Source organism: Camelus dromedarius, chromosome 33 (assembly GCF_036321535.1).
Source record: "Camelus dromedarius isolate mCamDro1 chromosome 33, mCamDro1.pat, whole genome shotgun sequence".
Taxonomy (NCBI): Eukaryota; Metazoa; Chordata; class Mammalia; order Artiodactyla; family Camelidae; genus Camelus; species Camelus dromedarius.
Window position 1 is genome coordinate 4060869 of NC_087468.1, and position 21542 is coordinate 4082410.

A 21542-nucleotide genomic window follows, 5' to 3' on the forward strand; every position below is an offset into this window, starting at 1 on the left:
AGGAATCTAAAAAATAGTAACAGTAATAATAAGGCCACAAATGGACTTAATTATCATTTTGACTTCTTGAATATGTGTAAGCACATCAGACTGTCCATGATTAGATCACCACATTCTGTTGATTCTTACTTTGTAGTTGGCTTTATTCCTTTAATAACTATGTAAGTTTGAAAATCTAACCTCTTCCTAACAATGATAAATAGTACATGTACGTAAACTAAAAAATAGTGCAGTATAGCGTATGTACGTATCTACATGCAATATAATGTGTACGTGTGGTTGAACTGTAGCAATTCTACCTAATAAAACTGGAAAAGGGGGTGGGAGGGGAAACAGACATACAGAACAATGGAACAGAATAGAGCGCCCAGAATTAAACCCACAAACTTCTGGTCAATCAATCTTCGACGAAGAACACGCAGTGAGTAAAGACAGTCTCTTCAGCAAAAGATGTAGCAAAAATTGGACAGCTGCATGTAAATCAATGAAGTCAGGCTACTCCCTCAGACCATACACAGAAATAAATTCAAAGTGGCTTAAAGACTTAAACATGCAGACAAGACACTATAAATCTCTTAGGAGAAAACCAACGGCAAAACATTACCTGGCATAAGCTCTCAGCCATGTTCTCCTAGGGCAGTCTACCCAAGCAACAGAAATAAAAGCAAAAATAAAGAAGCAAACAGGACCTAACTGAACTTACAAGCTTTTGCACAGCAAAGGAAACCATAAGCAAAGCAAAATGACAGCCTACAGGATGGAAGAAAATATCTGTAAATGATTCGACTGACAAAAGGCTTAATTTCCAGAATATATTAAAAGCTCATAAAACTTAGTAACAAAAAACAAACAACTCAATCCAAAAATGGGCAGAAAACCTGAACAAGCATTTCTCCAATGAAGACCAGAAATGGCCAACGGGCACACAAAAAAATGCTCGAGTATCGCTAATTATCAGAGAAATGCAGATCAAAACTACAAAACCCCAGTCAGAATGGCCCTCACTCAAAAGTTCATGAATGATAAATGCTGGAGAAGGTGTGGAGAAAACGGAACCCTCTTACACTGCTGGTGGGAATGTAGTCTGGTGTAGCCATTATGGAAAACAGGATAGAAATCCCTCAAAAAACTAAAAATATCCAGCAATCCCACTTCTGGGTATGTATTCAGAGGGAACTCCAATGCAGAAAGATAACCTACGCCCCAGTATATACAGCACCACTATACAGATTAGCTAAGACGTGGAAGCAACTGAAATGAAGCAATAGGTGAGTGTAAGTTCTGATATTATTTATACAATGGAATACTACTCTGCTGTAAAAAGGATAAAACAATGCCATTTGCAGCAGTATGGATGAACCTAGAGACTGTCATTCTAAGAGAAGTGAGCCAGAAAGAGAAAAATGCCATACGGTATCACTAATACGCACCATCTTAAACAAAAGACACTGTGAACTCCTCTGCAAAAGAGAATAAGATTCAGACTTGGTAAACAATCTTAGGGTTACAAGGGAAAGGGGGTGGGAAGGGATAAATTTGGGAGATGGAGATTTACAGATGTTAGCTACTGTATAAAAACGGATTTTTTTTTAAAGTTTCTTCTGTATAGCACACAAGCCTACGTTCAATACCTGGTGATAACCTAAAATGGAGAAGTCGCTACAGCCACCAATTGAGGAAGCAAGAGAAAAAAGGTGAGTCAGTTATACTGGACTAGAGCCCAGTCCTGGGAAAGTCCTTGCCAGCCACTGAGGCTGTCCACTGACCGCACTGCGCCCTCCTCCCAGGAGCAGGCTGACACGAACACAGGCTTCCTATGTGAATTTCGGGCAGCAAAGGCCGCCCCAGGACAGGCCCCTGGGGAAATGGGAACAAGTCCCTCCCCCTCCCAACGGAGTGCAGCAACCCCTCCCCGCCGCCTCCCCCTAACAGCACCACGCCTGCCTCCCTGGAACCCACTGACTTGGAAACAAGTGTCCAGCGAACCTGGGGTAGCAGCGAGAGGGGCGCTGCCCCCGGCGAGCTGATCAATTTGCCCTTATCTCCCCCCCGCGACACGGCCTGAGGACTGCCTCTGCTGCCCAAGGCACTTCCCGAGGTCAGCCTGCCCCTGGGAGGCGGGCGCGGTGTGGTCAGAGGCAGCGGCGGCAGCAGCAGGTTTAGGGGTCCGCCTCTGCGAGCCTGTGGATTGCTTCAAACTGCCCACCGGCGTGTCCTAGCCTTGACCTCTGCTGCCCCAGGTTCGCAGGACTCAAGTTTCAGGTCAGCCTGCTCCTGGAAGGCAGGACCTGTGCTTGTGCTGCAGGGGGCAGCGGCGGTGGCGGGATTGGGGCTGCCACATGCTAGCGCGGGGATTTGCTCCCATTTCCCGCCGTCGCTGCCGCCGCCCCCCGACAGCACCTCCTCGTCTCCCAGGGGCAGAAATGACCTGCAACAGAGGCCCTGCAAATCTGGACAGCAAAAGCTGCCCCCAGGACAGGACTCATGAGAGACGGGAGCAAATTCACAGGCTCCCAAGGGTAGACCCTTCTCGCCGTCGCCACCGCCCCCGCACTCTGACAGCACCACACCCGCCTCCTGGGAACAGGCCATGGTCTGAGGACCAGTCGTACGTGCTCCCTTGCCATCCAGTGCCCTCCCACCTCCTGGGGTGGCGGCATCCGCTATCCCCTGGGTACAAGCGGCAACGAAGAGGCGCCCGTAGTACTAATGAGCGGGAAGGAGAAGTGGGCACCACGAACCACGCGGCGGCCCCCGACCCACCTCAGGGTCCAAACGGGTCGCGAGGCCCCGGCCTCACCTACGCACCGCTGCCCGCGAGAGCAGCCCAGGCTTCACCCGCCGGCTCCCGACCTGCGCGCCCCCACCAAGCGCCCCCTCACCGGCTCAGCGGCGGCAGCGGAGTCGGCAGCAACCGGCGGCCCAGATCCCAGGCCACGTTCCTCCTCCAGGACCTGGTCCGGGAGCACTCGGCTCCCGCCCGGCTTTCACACGCTCCGGGCGGGTCCGGTCAGCGCATCTGTGCGTCCACGCACATGCGCGCCCCTCCTCCTCCCGCCCGCAGCGCGGACGCTCGGGCTGGAACTCCTGTTGCTCGGGAGGTGGGGACTGGTGCCAGGCTGGGGGCAAGGGCCTGGCAGTGGGGCGGAGGGCCCTTTACCCGCCCCACCGGGTCTCCATCCTTAACACCCCCATCCCATCACCTACCGGTCCTGGCACCCAACCAAAACCATGACCAGCTCAGGGCCAGGCCACACCCCCTAGCCCCACTCCCCCTGCTCGCCTTCCCTCCCAAACCCTGTGACTGCCCCCCCCACCTACAGCCAAGCCCCCAAGTCTCCCACCGGACCCACGAAATGGGACTTCCTCTCACACCGAGGTCCCCGCCCCGACACTCCACCACGCTAGTAACCTATGGCCCCCACGCCACAAGCTCACCCCTCATGCCTCACTGCAGGACCCCCAACATCCCAAGATGTTCCCCCTCACCCCTCCGCGGGGTCAGTTCCTCTCTGAGCGGCCCCTCACCCCTCAGCGTGTCCCCCCTCACCGTGGGATCCCCCCTCACTCATAGTGCATCCCTCCCCCAGGTGACCCCTTCACCCATCACCTTGCGTGTGGGGCGTGGAGGTCTGGGCTCTGGTCCCCATGGGGACTGCCACCAGCGGGGATCCAGCCTAGTGTGCTGCTGCACAGCTAGTGTTGGAGGCTACAGGGTGTGGCGGGTGGGGCTGGAGGCGGTTCCAATACCTGCCCCTGCACCCTGACCCCTGCTCTGTGCTCTGTGCCTCCTCTGAGCCAGCGGGTCAGGGTGGTCCTAGGCTGCCCACCACTGGCAGGTGGGCCATGGTTCGTTCATGCCTGATGATGATCAGGACCCCTAGGGCGGAGACATTGGGCACGTGGACCTGCAGGGGTGAGGGTGGTGCGGAGGGTGCAGCTGAGCCTGGGGACAGATAGCAGGCAGGTGGGCTATGTGCATGGCCTGGGCTCAATCCTGGTGGGTTCAGGGACCCTGTTTATTCACGCCAGGGCAGAGGGAAGAGGGACGGGAGCTTCGAAAGTGTCCAAGCCAAGGCTAGAGAGCAAAGCAGGCAACTGCACTGGCCAGGCCACCTTGGAACCCTCCACAACCCTGGTCTTTGCCTACGGAGAGACTGACCTTCACCCGCCAATGAGACGTCGCCTCCCCCTCCCCCCATATAGTTTACAGGCAATTGAAGGGACTTTGATAGGTAATTATAATAGATCAGGTCCACAGTTATGGTGAACCTGGCAGGGCTCCTGCGTGAACCCCAGCCTGAGGCAGAGGAAGCCCCACTCAGAAATATCCTCTTACCTCTTACCAAGGCACTACGTAGTAGAAAAAATCTGACTCCGTATTAGATCTGTTCCTTTTATTTTAACACTCTGTCCTGTTTTCTAGGCTCAGTCTTGCCAGCTCTGCACCTTGTGTAAAACAATGTTGCCTTTAGCCTGAAATACACAGGAGAGCCTATTCTCAAGGCTCTGACCTTTAAGGATATTAACACTTTTGCACTCCTATAAAGATAACAAGTTGCAAAATAGAAAATAACCTTTGTTTTGTTGGAGGTTTTACAGGGGCACCGTGACCTGACCCATGTGGACAGCTGCAAAGGATTCCAAGAACATGAAAAGTCCTACACCAAGAAGTTTGCAACAACCAACCACATCCCCTCCCCCTTTTACTAGAAAAGGAGCCTGAAGCCTGACTTGGGGAAGATGGTTCTCCAGGACGTAAGTCTGCCATTAACTTGGTCTGCAGCTGTCCACGTTGGTCAGGTCATGCTGGCCCTGTAAAACCTCTAACAAAATAAATGTTATTTTCTACTCTGCAAATGGTTGTCTATGTTAGTGCAAAAGGGTTAATATCCTTCAAGGTCAGAGCCTTGAGAATAGGCTCTCCTGTCTATTTCAGGCTAAAGGCAACATTGTTTTACAAAAGGTGCAGAGCTAGCAAGACTAAGCCTAGAAAACAAGGCAGTGTTTAAACCAAAAGAGCATATCTAATATGGAGTCAGATTTCTTATTTTCTTTTACAGTATACTCTATTTTTATGGTTTAAGTTTACAATTATGAAGTTCAGCCTTTTTCCATTTTAAATTGTGCAATTCAAGAGCATTAAATGCATTTACAATGCTGTGAGACCAACACCACTGTCTGGTTTCAGACTACTTCCTTCCTCAACGTAAAAGCTTGTATCCAAAGCACAACCCATGTCCTCCCTCCCCCAGCCCAAGACAAGGCCTAATCCCCATTCTCTTTCTCTCTCTCTCCACCCATCCTGGAGATTCCCTATCAAAGAATTCATACAAAAGGTGGCTTTTTGTGTCTGCCTACATATCTGAAGCAGGGACTGGTGAATTATTTTCTACATGAATTCGCATTTTTGCATTTTGAGAGGAAAATCCAGATGGGTTAAAGATGAGATGCACAAAATGAAGCCCTTTTAGTAACTATACTAACTCTGTGCATAATCTTGGGGTAGGCACTGCTGTTCTAAGTGTGAAGCCACAGCCAGAAGAGAGATGCTTAGCTCTTCCTATGGAAAAACAAAACCAAAAGCAATGTTACAGAGGCCACAGGGAGGTAGGCACCATGCAGTCAGAGGGCGGCTACAGGGAGGGGTGCTGCCCTCCCTCAGCAGGTGGACTAGCTCCCATCTGTCCTAGGGCCTGTCCTGGGGGCGGCCTCTGCTGCCCCAGGTTCACAGCATGCATGTCTTCATGTCAGCCTGCTCCTGGGAGGAGGGCGCAGTGCATTGAGGGGGCAGCATCAGCAGCAGTCAAGGACTTTCCCAGGACTGGGCTCTAGCCCGGGATAACTACCTCTCCTTTCTTTTCTTCCTTCCTCAGTTGGTGGTTGTAGCAGCTTTTCCATTACAGGTTACTACCAGATACTGAACATATGTTTCTGTGCTATACAGAAGAAGCATTTTTTAAATCTATCTTTATATATAGTGGTTAACATTTGTAAATGTTAGCCACTATATATAAAAACTCCCAAATTTATCCCTTCCCACCTCCTTTCCCTGGTGACCATACAACCATACAATTATTTACTAAGTCTGCAAGTCTCTTTCTGTTTTGTAGATGAATTCCTAGTGTCTTTTTTTTTAAGATTGCACATATCAGTAGTATCATACAGTATTTTTCTTTCTCTTTCTGGCTCACTTCACTTAGAATGACGATCTCTATGTCCATCCATGTTGCTGCAAATGGCATTATTTTATCCCCTTTTATGGCAGAGTAGTATTCCATTGTAGAAATACACCACATCTTCTTTATCCAGTCATCTGTTGCTTCTATAGGTTGCTTCCATGTCTTGACTGTGTATATAGTGGTGCTATGAATACTGGGATGCAAGTATCTTTTCGCACTGGAGTTTCCTACGGATACATATCCAGAAGTGGGATTGCTGGATCATAGGGTAAGTCTATTTTTAGTTTTCTGATGAATTTCCATACTATTTTCCATAATGGCTACACCAAACTACATACCCCCAACAGTGTAGGAGAGTTCCCTTTTCTCCACACCCTCTCCAGCATTTATCATTCATGAACTTTTGAGTGATGGCCATTCTAACTGGTGTGAGCTGATACCTCATTGTACTTTTGATTTGCATTTCTCTGATAATTATTGATATTGAACATTTTTTCATGTGCCTATTGGCCATTTATAGTCTTCATTGGAGAAATGCTTGTTTAGGTTTTCTGCCCATTTTTGGATTGGGTTTTTTTTTTTGTTATTAAATTTTATGAGCTGTTTATATTTTCTGTAAATTAAGCCTTTGCCAGTCAAATCATTTACAGATACTTTCTCCCATTCCATAGGGTGTCGTTTTACTTTGCTTATTGTTTCCTTTGCTGTGCAAAAGCTCGTAAGTTCAGTTAGGTCCCATTTGTGCATTTATTTGTGCTTTTATTTCTCATGTGTGGGTAGACTGCCCTAGGAAAACATGGCTGAGGTGTATATCAGGTAATGTTTTGCCTATGTTTTCTTCTAAAAGGTTTATAGTGTCTTGTCTACATGTTTAAGTCTTTAAGCTGGCCATCAGCGTGGCCATTTTACACAAAAGCACAAGAGCAGTGGAAGCACTTTGCACCCTCAGAGCATGGGATGCACCAAGCTCTACTTACGCAACCCTCAGTGTCTCCAGCCTCCACAGGGCACGTGCGTGAACAGATACAGCACCAACTTCGTAGTGAACACTTCTGTTAAAACAAAACAAAACAAAACAAAATGTTAACTTTTCATTCTTGGACTCTATTTATTCAAGCCAATTAAAGAGAGGAACAAATGGAAAGTCTTTGGATAAACAGTAAAAGCTATACTTTTTGGTAGGAGAGAATATAACTGGAAATAAAAATAGCAAAATAATAACAACAGTGACCTGAATACACATTTGATTTAAACACATCCTCTCCTCTTTTATTCCCTCTAATCCCGTTCATTCCCTCTCCCTCCCCCTGGCCTTCTCTCCCTCCCCTCTCCTCTCCCTCCCTGCCTCCCCCCTCCCTCACTCTCTTTCTCTCCCTCTCCCCTCCCTCCAGTGAACACATTCACCTTACCCATCTAATTTCAGTCCACAGAAGCACTCAGCTATGAGTTCAGGTGTAGTTTAATATATTATATTTCAACACATGCATATGGTTATTTGAAGTTCTAAATTCTATTCCAGGTATTTAAAACATTTAGAAGAAATGTAAGAACCCATTAATTTTAATGTTTTAATATAACAATCTGCTAAATGGTGAGACAGAAAAATATAAATATCAACAGAACAGTCTCACACACACAAAGAGAAACTTCTCTGGATGTGCATCACACACACCCAAGTTCCAAAGCTCTCATTACAACAGGCTGTTAATATGCCAGACGTGATGCTAAGTAATGTACATACTTAAACCTAAACTGGTCTCTGTACCAATCCCTTAAGGTTGCTTTAAGGAAACCAAAGCTTGTGCATGTACTGCTTACTTCCCGAGGACCCACTGCCTCCCTCTCCACTGGGCCTCACACTTCATCCTCTTCACAGGGGCTTTTACAGAACAAAACTTTCTCATTTTGATGAGATCCAGTTTATCAATATTTTCCTTTCATGGACATGTTTTTTATGTCAAGTTTTAAAACTGTGATCTCCAAGAGTTTTTCTAAATGTTCTATAGTTTTGTGTTTTACATTTACACAAATGACCCATCTGAATTAGGGTTTGTATAAAGTGTGAGGCTTAGGCTGCGGTTCTTTTGATCTTTTCTTTTTGTTCTTTTTTCCCCCTATGGGCATCCATTTGCTCCATAAGAATGTCTTTTAAGTCTAGGGGAAAAAATCTCTTATCTTCTTTTTCAGTCACTTTGTGCACTTTCCCCCATGATCCAGACCCCTGCAGTCTTGGTCCAATGCCAAATGAGATTAACATGACAGAGGAATTAAAATCACATAAACTACTAGGGACAATGGTCAATTTTATCTTCTATGTCAGTAAATAGAAGACAACATAAAAAGGACCTGAACCTCTGGGCCATTTGAGAACTCTGATTTTGAAACTGAGTATGAGACTGAACATTCCAGAAAGAAGATTAATTGAAACTAATGAACATTTAATGAGGTTTTAAGTAGCTGAATGTTTCACTCCTCCCACTTAGTTTACTTCATTCAATGCTTCTTACCATGTTTTAATTGGACAAAAATTTTCATCAATTCTATTGACAGGGAATCAAAACATAACATGAGTAAAAACTTCAGAGGAGGCCAGCAAATGGATCACTTTAGTGGATAGATAACGTTAGTGGCCCACTTTCTATTATGCAAATGGCCTGACGAGACACATCCTGAACTTAAGGAACTATGTCAAGGCAAGAAAGTGCGAGGCTCCAGGCTCTGGGCTCAGGTACCAACCTCCGCTGCTCTTAGCCATGTTCTCCTGAGGGGACAGTGAGGCACTCGTCCATGTGTCCATGAAGCAACCTGAGGACGTCACTGCCGATGAGATACCCTGGAAAGATCAAAACCAGTCACACTGGAACAGTCATGGTCAGATGCTGACAGATGGACAGATCACCTGGTTCAGACTTCTATTTTCATAGTCAAAGATCCAGAAGCCTAGTGAGGCTTAGGTAACTGGGAAAAATCGCAGACACAGGTGCTGCCACCTGCCTTCTATCTCTGAGCCCTGGGCTCCCAAGTCTAGAATCCATGACTGTAGCCTCAAAAGACCCTCCACTGAACAGACAAGCCTGGATAGGCTCAATTCTGGACCATCTAAGTGAGAATGATCAGAACAGAGCTATTTCCCTGGAAACCCTGAAGCGCAGGCACTACTGTGCTCCGGGTCTAAGTCCCGCACCCCGGAGGATGAGACATCTCGACATTAGCCTAAATGAGCAATATCCTGAGGCCAGAACATTGGAGAAAATAACCCCTAGAAAGCTCACGTGTAAAATACACACAAATAAACAAATGTAAAAATAAGGAAGGATAGATCTTAACACAAACTTCCCTTTTAAGTAACAATTTACATGAGAGTCTTTAATGTCATGCATCTGCATTACAGGCTACTTTGACACAAAGAGCTCTAATGCATTTGCTCATTATCATCATTCCAGGGATGACTGTCAACTCTGCATCAAGGGAACAGCCTCCTCACTGCCGTGGTGTCTTTACCTTGGGCTGCTTCGCTTCCTGAGCTGATGGGGGCCACGCTCCAGAGGGTCTGCTGGAAGGCGGCATCCACGTGTAAGCTGCCATTGCCGTAGGACAAGTGCTGCATCAGAGGCAAAACGAGGCATCACTTCAGGCTCAGGGTGACTCTTCACATGTAAGTGCTCCTGGCAACTATAACCGAACATCACAGATCTGGAAATGTCCATAGACAACATCTATTTCAATCCCGTCCCTCAAAAACTAAGAGACTGGTCAAAAAAAATTAGAGTTCATATTTGATATTATGTATTTTTCAGCTTCATTCTAAGAGTTACTACTTAAGCCACTAACAGAAAACACACAAATGAATCACCTCACACCATTCAGAATGACCATGATTAAAAAGTTCACAAAGGAGAAATGCTGAAGAGAGTGTGGAGGAAAGGGAACCCCCTTATGCTGTTGGTGGGAATACAGTTTGGAGTAGCCACTATGGAAAACAGTGTGGAGATTACTTAAAAAAATAAAAATAGAGCTACCATACGATCTAGCAATCCCAGTCCTGAGCATATGTCTGGAAAAAACTCTAATCTGAAAAGATACACGTACCCCAATGTTCACAGCAGCACTATTTACGATAGCCAAGACATGGAAACAACCTAAAAGTCCACTGACAGATGACTGGATAAGGAAACTGTGGTGTATTTATACAATGGAATCCTACTCAGCAATAAAATAAAAAAAATACCATTTGCAGGAACACAGATGAACCTGGAAATTGTCATACTAAGTGAAGTAAGCCAGACAAAGTAAGCAAAATACTATATGATATCACTTATATGTGGAATCCAGAAAAAGTGATACAAATGAACTTATTTGCAAAACAGAAATAGACTCACAGACAAAGAGAATGAACTTAAGGTTCCCCAAGGGGAAAGGTGGGGAGGGATAAATTAGGAGTTCAGGATTTGTAGATACACACTACTATACATAAAATAGATAAACAGCAAGGTCCTACTATACAGCCCAGGGAACTACATTCAATATCTTATAATTCCCTATAATGAAAAAGAATGCATATTTATAATTGAATCACTATGCCATATGACACTGCAAATCAACAATACTTCAAGTAAAAAAGAAAACACATAAATGAATGTACTATCATACATTTATTTGTTAAAACAGACTATTTTGTTTTAGAGGCTTAAGTTTTCTACATATCATGGTGTGACACTGTTTTGACAATGAAATAGGTAAAATCTACTGGACTGATGTCTTAATTTTATAGGGTTCTTTGGGAACTTTTCTCTACAATTTGATGTAACAGTCATTAGATGGCCATATTGCCCAAGAGGTATCAAAACTGAGGCCAATAAATTTCCTTCAAAATTCAGATATTGCCGATTTCAGATGTTCCTTCTTAAAAACAAATGTATTAAAAGAATATCATATTTTGTATCTTTCAGAGCCATAATACATGAGTTCTGAAATGATAAGTAAAGAAAAACAAAACGATGAGTAACACCAAACGCTGTGCTTATTTCACTATTACCTGACCACTGCAAGAGTTTCAGACACTCTGAGCACAACCACCTGTTTCCTTGGAGTCATCTCAGTAAACATCACCACCACTCCTACAGTGTTCCTACAACACTTTCCAATGCCGATGGTTGCCTAAGCTCTTAAAGACTAACTGCGCCAGAACTTTCCCAGAAATCCGACTTCCTAGTTAGATGAAGGGCAGTCACAGCATGAGAGTCATCCTGGTTCCCGCTACAGGCCTTTCAACTCCAACGGTCTCTTCTGCCTAAATATGCTAACCTCAAGGCACCAGCAAATATGGGGGTTTCATTTTCTTTCTCTTAAAAACAAGACCAAAGAAGTTTCTGACAGTTGACATACATACCATTATCTTATCAATAATTTTTCCAATCAGTAAGATTGAAAGTTTGCCAGTGGATGCATGAGATTTAGCAACAACCGGCTCTTCCACCTCCTCCTCTCAACCAGCTCTCTGCCTCTTCACAACATCCCCTTCACCTCGGCCTGTCAATCCTGTGCAAATCCCGGCTGAGATGCCTTTATTGAATTAATTTCTTTCCAATATGCTAAAACTCTTTAACTACTTACAAGTTAATCATATGCCATCTGCTTCCACAAATAAGAAAACACATTCTCCTTCATGGCCCTCATTACACAACGTGATTGTTGAGTGCTTTTCTTGCTGCCTCTTGTAAGTTATCTGACACAGGCTCACAACTGAACTCCCAGCACCAAGCAGGGTACTCAATAAACAAGGATGTGGAGGAGTTAACACAACCTTTAAAATCAAAGGAGCATAAGCTTTAAAAATGTATTTTAAGTTATTCCATAAATATTCCTATTTTAATGACCTAACACAAGCGCACACACATACAAACCTGTAAAACCATATGGATTTCACTAAACCATCAGAAGATGACTCAAAATACCAGCGTTTATATTTTTACTACTGAATTCAGGTGAAAGCTCACGCCATGTTATGATAAACAGATCTGTTAATTCATCCTGGTTCCCTGAATATACTATGTGTAAAGCATGTGCTGAATATTAATAGAGCACAATCCCCATCCCAAGGGGGCTTGTTATCAAGAAAGGTAAAATACATCCACAAAATGCTGTGAGTCAGTATTTTGGAAACGCCAGCTGAACTGTAATCAAAGTGCTGTAAGAACTGGGAGAACAGATCACTTCAGCCAGCCTAACTGGAACAGAGTTCCCTGTTTTGGGCCGTGAGGACAGGTGGTAGTTCCCCAGCAGATGTGGGATTCCTGTGGGGTGAGGCATGCGAGAAGCCAGTAGGAAGGACCCTTTGGCCTGGGCCTCACAGTTACATACTCAGAGATGCTGTCTCCAAGTAAATCTGTATGTACATTGGGTTTGAGGTTAACAATGCTAATGATGTTAAGGGGCTAAGTGTAAGTATATAAGACATATCAAAACTTTTAGAAACTAGGTTGGAGATTTTCATTTTTAATATACCAGAAACCTCATAACTGGAAGTGGCCTGGGCCTCCCTGGCCCTCTAAGAGGGAATGGTCCCCCTAATTAAGGGAATGGTACCCAAAGGGGCAGAGATATGGGAACATCAAGTACAGCAGAGAGCTTCCTCTTTGAGGCTTATAGCATAAACTCAGAAAGAGTGAGAGACAGGCCCTCAGACAAGATAGGTGTCAGACCAAGGACTGTATACTTCAGGCAATAAGGAGCTACTGCAGTGAGAACATAATAGGAGGAGAAGGAGGGTTAAAATGCAATTTTCAAATCATATCTAAGCTTAAAGATAAGTAATAAATACGGAACTGTAAAAGTAGGAAAATTTCAGTCTGTTGGAGATAGTAAAAAAAAAAAAAAAAAAGTCCTTAAGATCATATTACACCATTTAAAGTTATCTACACCATGTCCACTCTTCTCAAGAAAACATCCTCTGGGCATAACTATTTTGGATGCTTCTACCGAATTTTGCCACTTAAACAACAAAGGAAATCTGAAGAAAAAAATCATCAGCCTGTGGTACTGAATATTTGGACTGCAGTAACGGTTTCCATTACTGAGACAAAGATGTGCTGTCCTAAAAGCAGAAACAGATGTTGCCAGAGGCTGAAAGCAAAGTTGGCCTTAGGCTGAAATATGCAGCTCTAGAATTTACACACTAACAGGGCAGCAAGGACCCTTCAGGAGCGGCGCAGGGGCACTGGGTGCTTAACTGCTCCCTCCACCACCTTGATTCTTATTAGTGACACACAAGCAAGTCACCTGCTGAAAGCCACAAGCGGGCAAAAACTATCTAGTCAACGATAACTCAATTCCACCAGCAGAACAAAGAGGAGGAAATAGAAAAGGAAAAAAATAAAAAATAAAAAGTCAAAATTTACGACGAACTCCGAGCTGAGAGCAAAACCTATGTAGATCCAGGCAACCAAAATCAGAACTCTAAGGGAACACTAGTTTAAATGTTGCCCATTTTGCCCACGAGAAGTGTCTCCGAGGCCCTCATACCCGTACTGACCGTCAGAGTCGCACACATGACACAAAACGAGCTAGCAGTGCTCTTACCAAACCGTCCTCCGTCCTCCGAACAGAAAGCTGGCCCCGCTCACCCCGAGCGCGCCGGCGGCACCTCCTCCGAGGCTAACGCAGGCCCGGGGGGCCAGCGGAACGAAGCCGGCCAGGCCCGGGTCAGGAAGGCCGCGCCCTCTGGGACCCGAAGACTGGAGAGGAGGTCCCAAGACAGGGGTTGGGGGGGACCTGAAGATGCGGGAGGACCAAAGACTGGGGAGGGGACCCGAAGACGGGGGAGGGAACCCGAAGACGGGGGAGGAGGATGGAAGCCGGAGCCACAGCAGCCCCACGGCGCTTCCGCTCACCACATCTGTAGAGACCAGAACACCGCTCCTCGCCTCTGCCCCCGGTACCGCCCTCGCTTCCGGCACCGCCCTTACCTTTAACATGAGGGAAATGCGTATCCACATATCCACGACTGCGGCAACACCTCCAACGCCGGCGACAGTCCTGTCAGAATCCGCACGCTCCCCAGGTCGGGACGCGACTTCTCGGTCTTTCCACATCTGAGGCGAGCACCGCGCCGGCGGCCAGAAGGCGGCAGAGTCCCCCCAGATGAGAACGCGTGTCCGCTGTCAGGTGACCGCAAGGACTCGTCTGATTGGTTAAGGGAAGGGCCGCCTTTCTTCTGAAGGAGCGGAGGACTCAAATGCGTCAGAAGTAGCTCTGTTACTTGTGTTAAAACCTGTAAAGAAAAATGGTTTCTTTTCTGGCCTTTTAAAGGAAGCCAACTACAAAGTTAATACTTGAGGGCTTCCAAGGTATTATGAATACTCTCTCACAGTGAAATTCTCAATAGGAGTTCCAGAATACTTTTACACTAAGAAACTTAAAAATTGGAAAGTGAAAAGGAATATATATAAAACCGAATCACTGTGCTGTACAGCAGAAACTAACACAGCATTGTAATCTGACTATACTTTAATTAAAATTATTTTAATTTTAAATTTAAAGTCATTACATATTAAAAAAAAAAAAACTTCAAAACTGAACTTATTGTTGATATTTCAGGTGGAGGCTACACGTCTTCAAATTTAACTGAATGAAACCAGTACTTTATGCTCCCAATTGATGGGATTCTACTAAAAACGCTTTTAAATTGTTTGAAATACCTAGTCTTACTGGGTTTTAGAAGTCTTGAAACCTAATACCCACCTTTACCTTACTTTTCTGTAGGTAGACTGTTATAGAAATGGCAGGTGGTGATTTTAACTTTCACAGAAGTCATCACCTGGTGTTAAAACACACCATGTTTAATGCCTTACCTGTTCCTGCAGTTTGTTGGGGTAACGCACAAAGATTACCGCCAGCCCTCCCTCTAATTATTTAAATCTATGGACCAGCTTCATAGCTTTACCTTCTCTTATGTTTCCCTCCTTTTCTTTGCACGTCAGCCTCCTTCCTCCTCTCAGGTATTTCTGGGATGGAGTTTTCTATTAGTTTCATTTTTCTTTCTTCTCCCACATAAGGAATAGGACTATAATATCTTGACTTTTACCGTTTGTGTTTTTTCACAACTGTTTTGCTCCTTTTACATTCCTTACTTTTCCCAAATATGTTCATCTGTTAAATAATTTCCAAAAGTGTGATTTTGTGTTCATCATGCACTTTTCAACTTTTGCAGTAACAAAATAGAGTTACCATTAAAATTCAACTGTACATGGTATTTACATTTTAGTACCCAATGGCTTTGTGCATTATTAAACTCACAGAATAGTCTTCTAGTTTATTCAGAGAATAAAGATTCTAAGATTTTTATATTCTTAGAAGACACAGTCGAGCGCTGCGTAAAAACTGTCTCCCTTGCTGAGCCATTCTTTTCTGACCTACCTTTAAATGTTGTAAGTGCTTGACCTAAGCCTCTCTCTCTTCTATAACCACAAATTCCTCCAGGGAGTTCTCACCCAAGCCTTTGGTTTTTAATGCCATAATATAACCCAGTGATTCTCAAATCTCCATCATCAGACTTGACCTCTCCTTAGTGCTTGAGACTAAGCTGCTTATTTGACATCTCCACTTGACATCATAAACCCAGCACAATCAAAAGAGTACACTTAATATTAATGTTTTCCTTTCTCTATGCCTTTCAACCATCTTCATCTCAACAATACACTCAAATCCAAAAATCTTTGATTCCTTTTTCCCTTACCTCTCATATCCAATGCAATAACGATTCTGAACCCGATTCCTTCTACTGCCTTGACTACCACCCAGTTCAAGCTCTGTCATTTCTCATCTTCTCCAACCCTCTCTCCCAGTACAAAAACTAGAAACATAAACTGTGTAACACACTTGCTTACAACTGCCCAATAGCTCTCTATTGAACTTAAAATAAGACCCAAATCTTTTATACTGGCCTGCAAAGCCCTTAATGATTTGGCCCTTGTCGATCTCTCTGTCCTCATCTCATGTCACTTGCCCACTTCACCTGCTAGATTCCAACCAGACTCTTTCTTATCTGGGAACAATCCATTCTCATTCTCAGTTTAGAGTCGTTGCACCATCTCTTCTATCTACAATGTTCCTTCCTCCATACATCCAATGGCTGCTTCCTTCTGTCTACTCAATAGTCAGAGAGGCCTTCTATGACCAAACCAATCTAATGGAGTCATCCTGCCATGTACCACCACCTTATCCTCCACAGTATGATCACTAACTGTTAACTAAATTCTTTTCTGTCATTCTCCACCAGATGAACTCTGTCTCAACCACTGCTCTATCACCACAATTTGGGACATTGCTTAGCACATAGTAGGCACTCAATAAAGCTTTTATTAAATGAATGAATTTAAAGAAGTGACTTTAAACGTAACAAAACTATGAATTTCATGGCATTGATTTTTTTTCCTTTTCACGGAAAGTTATCACATTTACTAAAAGATCTCAAGTAAACGTTTATCTTAGACAACTTTCATGGAAATCTGAGACAGTAAAGAATATTAAAATGTTACATTACAATGCATAAGCTATTCCAGAAGTTATAGTACCATCAAACCCTACATGATATTAATTATATATTATAGATTATTGCACTGTCAATAATTAAAATGCAGATAACCCATACCTCAATGTCTCTTTACCTTATCTAAAACATATCTTATGTTTCTCTGATTTAAGGAATTTAATCTAAACTTTATGTGAATTTTGCTGGCAATGTGAAATGTATCACCAAGGTCTGCTCCTATGGTTTGGTCTCCAAATTTTCTGGACCCCATCCCTCTCGCACTAAGATCACATTTTTCATCACATTATACTTATACGAAGTAGTACTTATAGGAAGTAATCCTCCCTCCGTTCTTCTGGCTTTCCCCCTCCATTTTTGTTTCAAACATTGTAAATATAATTTCTAAAAGAAAATTTTACTTAAGTCATTTCTTTGTCCCAAAAAAAAAAAAAAAAACACCTATACTCTAATACTATTTCACTAACTCTTCTCACAAAGACTTTGTGCCCCAGGTTAATCAACTCTTCTTGAAATCTTCAACTTATAATTCAGAAGTTGCCAACCTGTGAGCCTGGGATTATAGATTATAAGAAAGAATAAGTGAAACCACCATATATTCCAGAAGCACTGTCTGATACTGAATGATTTACACACTGAAAATGTCTGTCTATCCATATATATGTTTGTGTATGCATAAGCAATTGCATATATTATGTTTAAATTTATTTGACTCATCAAGTAAAACATTTTATTTAAATATATAATAGTGTTTCTGAATTCATAATAGCATTTTTAGTCATGTTTCATTTTCTCAGTAGACACCAAATAAATATACAGCTACTATGATGCTAAAGTCCTAAAAGTTTTTTGAAATTTAAAGGAGGCTCAATATTTTAAGTTCTATTACATTCTATTTCATCAATTGACCTCACAATACAAATACTATGCTGCCAATCCAGGTACCTCCCACACCAAAGCAATATCAATATATACTGTGTTAATAAAGTAAGATTTCCTGACCATCAACCCATACTTTAAACATTAATGGGTCATCAGTTTCATCCACCTAAGGTCAGTAATATTTATATTTTAATTCAACTCACTTTTTATTCATCAAATATTAAGCAAGTAAGAAAAAAGTATTAAAGTTATTCCTAAAAGCCTGTTACTTAACTCTGATAGATCTGGAAGTTGCTAACAGTACACTCATTAGCACTGGTGGAAAATTACTTGAGAGCATCTCTAAACCAAAAATGAACAACAAAAAAATTAAAACATGAATTGCAACAAATGTTTAGAACACAGGGCTCACCATTTCTTATGTTTAGATATGTAAGGAGAGCCATTATTTCACACTGTACTAGTAAATTTACTCCCTTATTGATTTTAGTCTATTTAATTTATTGCTTATTAATACTATTTCACTTTATTCATCAAAAGTAAAAATGGGGGACATTCAATGCAAGCAGTCAACTCCTTGAGTAAATAATAATGAAAAGTAATGTATTCGATGGATATAAGATGTCAATATTTTAAAAACCGTATGTCAGAAGTTGATTCCATTCAAAAATCATTCCAAATGTGTTCAATTACCCTTAGAAAACTGACCTAAACCCTAAAAATACGTCTCACATAGTACGTAAGCTCTGTATTTATGAGAAGTGAGTCTGTTACTAAATGTGTTTGTACAAAGAGCACACCCGAAGACAACTCAAACCCACGGAGCTTGTAAGAGCGGGGCGACCTATCCAGTAAACATGCTTTCTGTATAGCCATGCTCTGCTGATCCCTGTGTCCTCCCTGTAGATAACTGCACTTATTCCTCAGGGCTTGACTTAGGCACCACTGAACCCAAAGCCCTGAGACTGAGTAAGGTCTTCCTGTGGGTTCCATTAGCATCTTGTACCCAGATACCATTTATGACACGTAAATGAAGATAGATTTTCTGTCTCCACTCCAGGCATGAAAGTTCAACAACAGTAGGGAGTGTGTGTTACTCACCATTTAATCCCTAGAGCCTAAAATTTACTAGGTGCTCAATTAATACTTGTTACATGAATAATTAACAACTATTCAAAAATTCACAGAACACATGAAATTTGAAAGAGAGAGAATCCTTTCTAACTGAAAACCAGTAAATCTCCACACTGACTCAAACTCTGTCCCTTCTGAAAATATAAAATCCACAACACTGTTTATAGGTTATGTTGACTTGTAATTAACTTTAAGAGAAAGAAACTCTCCTAGAAATCTATCCAAACTCATTTTTAGAATCTATTCACATGTAATTTTCTTCAGTGATGGAAAACAACTGAACGGCATCCTAATTAATAATAATAAACAGTAAAAACCACTGGTTACATTTACTGTACACTTACAGAGGATGCTGTTCAAAGAACTTTTTATTTATTTCCTACAGTCATTATAATGATAGCATAAGGCAAGTACAATTACCTCACACATTCTGCAGCTGAAGATACTGAGAAACAGGTATTATGCCAATAATGGACCCTGGCCACATGCCCTGTAAGCCCCAATGGGTATAAATACCATTCTGGTGTTTCTGACGCTGTTAAACTGATTCTCTTTGACAAACAAATAATCGGTATTGGGCAGGCGGCATGCACACAAATTAAACAACTGGGATTTGAGGGAGGGGGGCTCATTTTTTTTTTCTTACAAAAGCATGACTTAGCTTATCCTGACTCACCCAGAAAAGCAAGTCAGCTTCATTTCAGGTGCACTTGATTGGCAGCAGCTCCTTGGAACAAGGTACTGAAAAAATACCAAGAGACAATGGAAAAATCAGAGAGGAAAGCTACGCAGGGAATGTCAGCATCTCCATGAGAATGAGAGATGGGATAAATCCTGACACTCAATGTAGGGCGTATGTTTTATGCAAATCGAGGCCTATGAACTGAAAGACTGGTGGCAAACTTCAGTCACCAAGTCCAAACCGCCCCCAGTGAGCCCTCAGAGTTGCAGTGTAGTTCTCTAGTGCTACTAACCTTAGCTCCTCTCTGTTCCCATCTTCCTGAATGCCAAGGTGACCGTCTTATCACCACACTAAACCCTGAATGACAGTAATTCCCAGTAAAGCAATTTCTGCTGCAGGCTTTTAAGGCATGACCTTGAAAATGTAAATCTAACAAGACAAAAAATTATTATTCATAACATCAGAATTTCCCAGATTAATTACTTGAGTGTTTACTGATTAGTTTTTTAAATGTTCTGGCTACAAATAAAGTATCATTTTCCATTAACTCTTTTCTAATGGAGAACTTCAGAAGTACAAAATAGTATGAAAGTATTATAATAAGCACCCATGTTTCAACACTCAACTAAAAAACAAATTATTACATACATAAGTGAATTCAACCAGGTGGGTGCCCAGCCCTGATTTTATTCTGTTTGCTTCCCCAAGCGCGCACACACACACAGAGCCTTCCACACCAGAGTGGTACATTTCTTACAATCAGTGAACCTACACTGAAACATTATTATTACCACCCAAAGCCCATAGCTTACGTTAGAGTTCACTCTTGGTGCTGTCCATTCTACGGGTTTCACCAAATGTACAATGATGTGTATCCACCATTATAATATTACACAGAATAGTTTCACTGCCCTAAAAATCTCTGTGCTCCACCTCTTCATCCCACCTTCCCTGTAACACCTGGTAACCACTGATCTTTTTACTGTCTCCATAGTTTTGCCTTTTCCAGAATGTCAGAGTTGGAATTCTATAGTAGGTAGCCTTTTCATATTGCCTTTATTCTTAACATAAAGTAGTAAATTAACTATCACTGAAAATGCATGGGACCAATTCCACCTTCAATCTGTATAGGATTAAGCATTATTACAGTCACAAATATGAATACTTACTCTGGAACATTAAACACATTAAATTAATTTCTTGAGGCAGGAAGACAATGCCTGTGCATTCATTGGAAGATACAGCAGGAATTTTTTTAAAGCCAAATTAATTAGCGCACTATCAAAACTGACACATCAATATTAATTAGGTCATCATTCCAAAGGAGGAAAATCAGTCAAAAGTCAACCAACATTTATTAATCATCTACTTCCCTCGAAAGTGTTATTATGCACTTGAGATACAAGACAGATGAGATGCCGCCTCTGCCTGCAGGTGCTTTCCTGCTTATTATTTCATAATAGTTTCAGAAAGTAAATTTAAAGGGTCATGCGATTTAGCAACAAGAGAGGCAGTAGAAAAAGCAATTCATTATGCTTGAATGGGGGGAAGGGAGGAGGGGGATGCAAATAAATGCAGGAGGGCCTCGCAAAGGAAGAGATATTTGACAGCTGCCTAGAGGGTGAGCAGGCTTCCCTCAGGAGCAAAAAGTATACAAGGGCGTTTCAGGAAGGGAGAGAACAGTGCACACCCAAAAGCAGGCTATCTCTCAGTAAACTCAATCAGGCTGGACTGACTGTACCCCCAGGGAAGTTTATGCATGTCCAAATACACAAACCAGCATGGGAGGACAAAGATTCACTCCCTGATCAAATTCTCACCAGGCTCCTCCAAATCCTCTTCTCCATGAGGCCTCAACCTTGGCCGAAAAAAACCCACAGACTCTCAACAAAAATGATTTTGCCCATCCCTGACCCCTACCCAATTCACATTAAAAGACTTAAACACTAACATGTTTTCTAATAGCTGAAGGCCACATCCTTAGAATGACTCTAACCAATCCCCAACCAGAAAGGGCCTGTATGAGAAAGCTGAAGGCTGCCAAGGGAATTTCATTTGCCTTAGCATTTACTAAAAAGGCCTGACAACTGTGACTCCTTCCTCTGTCCCTTTCAGA

The 21542-nt window shown here is 42.8% G+C and overlaps 1 protein-coding gene across 4 annotated transcripts in view; it reads right to left on the reverse strand.

The window, feature by feature from the left end:
- Positions 1–20049, reverse strand: part of LOC105095412 (ryanodine receptor 2-like) — a 40727-nt gene extending 20678 nt beyond the window's left edge. For all 4 annotated transcript variants that reach the window (XM_064481728.1, XM_064481730.1, XM_064481729.1 and 1 more), the window contains exons 1-5: positions 19421–20049; positions 14147–14451; positions 9684–9783; positions 8919–9015; positions 7160–7234 (exon numbers count right to left, since the gene is read on the reverse strand). In XM_064481728.1, the coding sequence (XP_064337798.1) occupies positions 8930–9015; positions 9684–9783; positions 14147–14272 (312 nt within the window). In that variant the 5' untranslated portion in view covers positions 14273–14451; positions 19421–20049 and the 3' untranslated portion in view covers positions 7160–7234; positions 8919–8929. The remainder of the gene's footprint in view (positions 1–7159; positions 7235–8918; positions 9016–9683; positions 9784–14146; positions 14452–19420) is intronic.
- Between the last annotated feature and the right edge of the window lie 1493 nt (positions 20050–21542).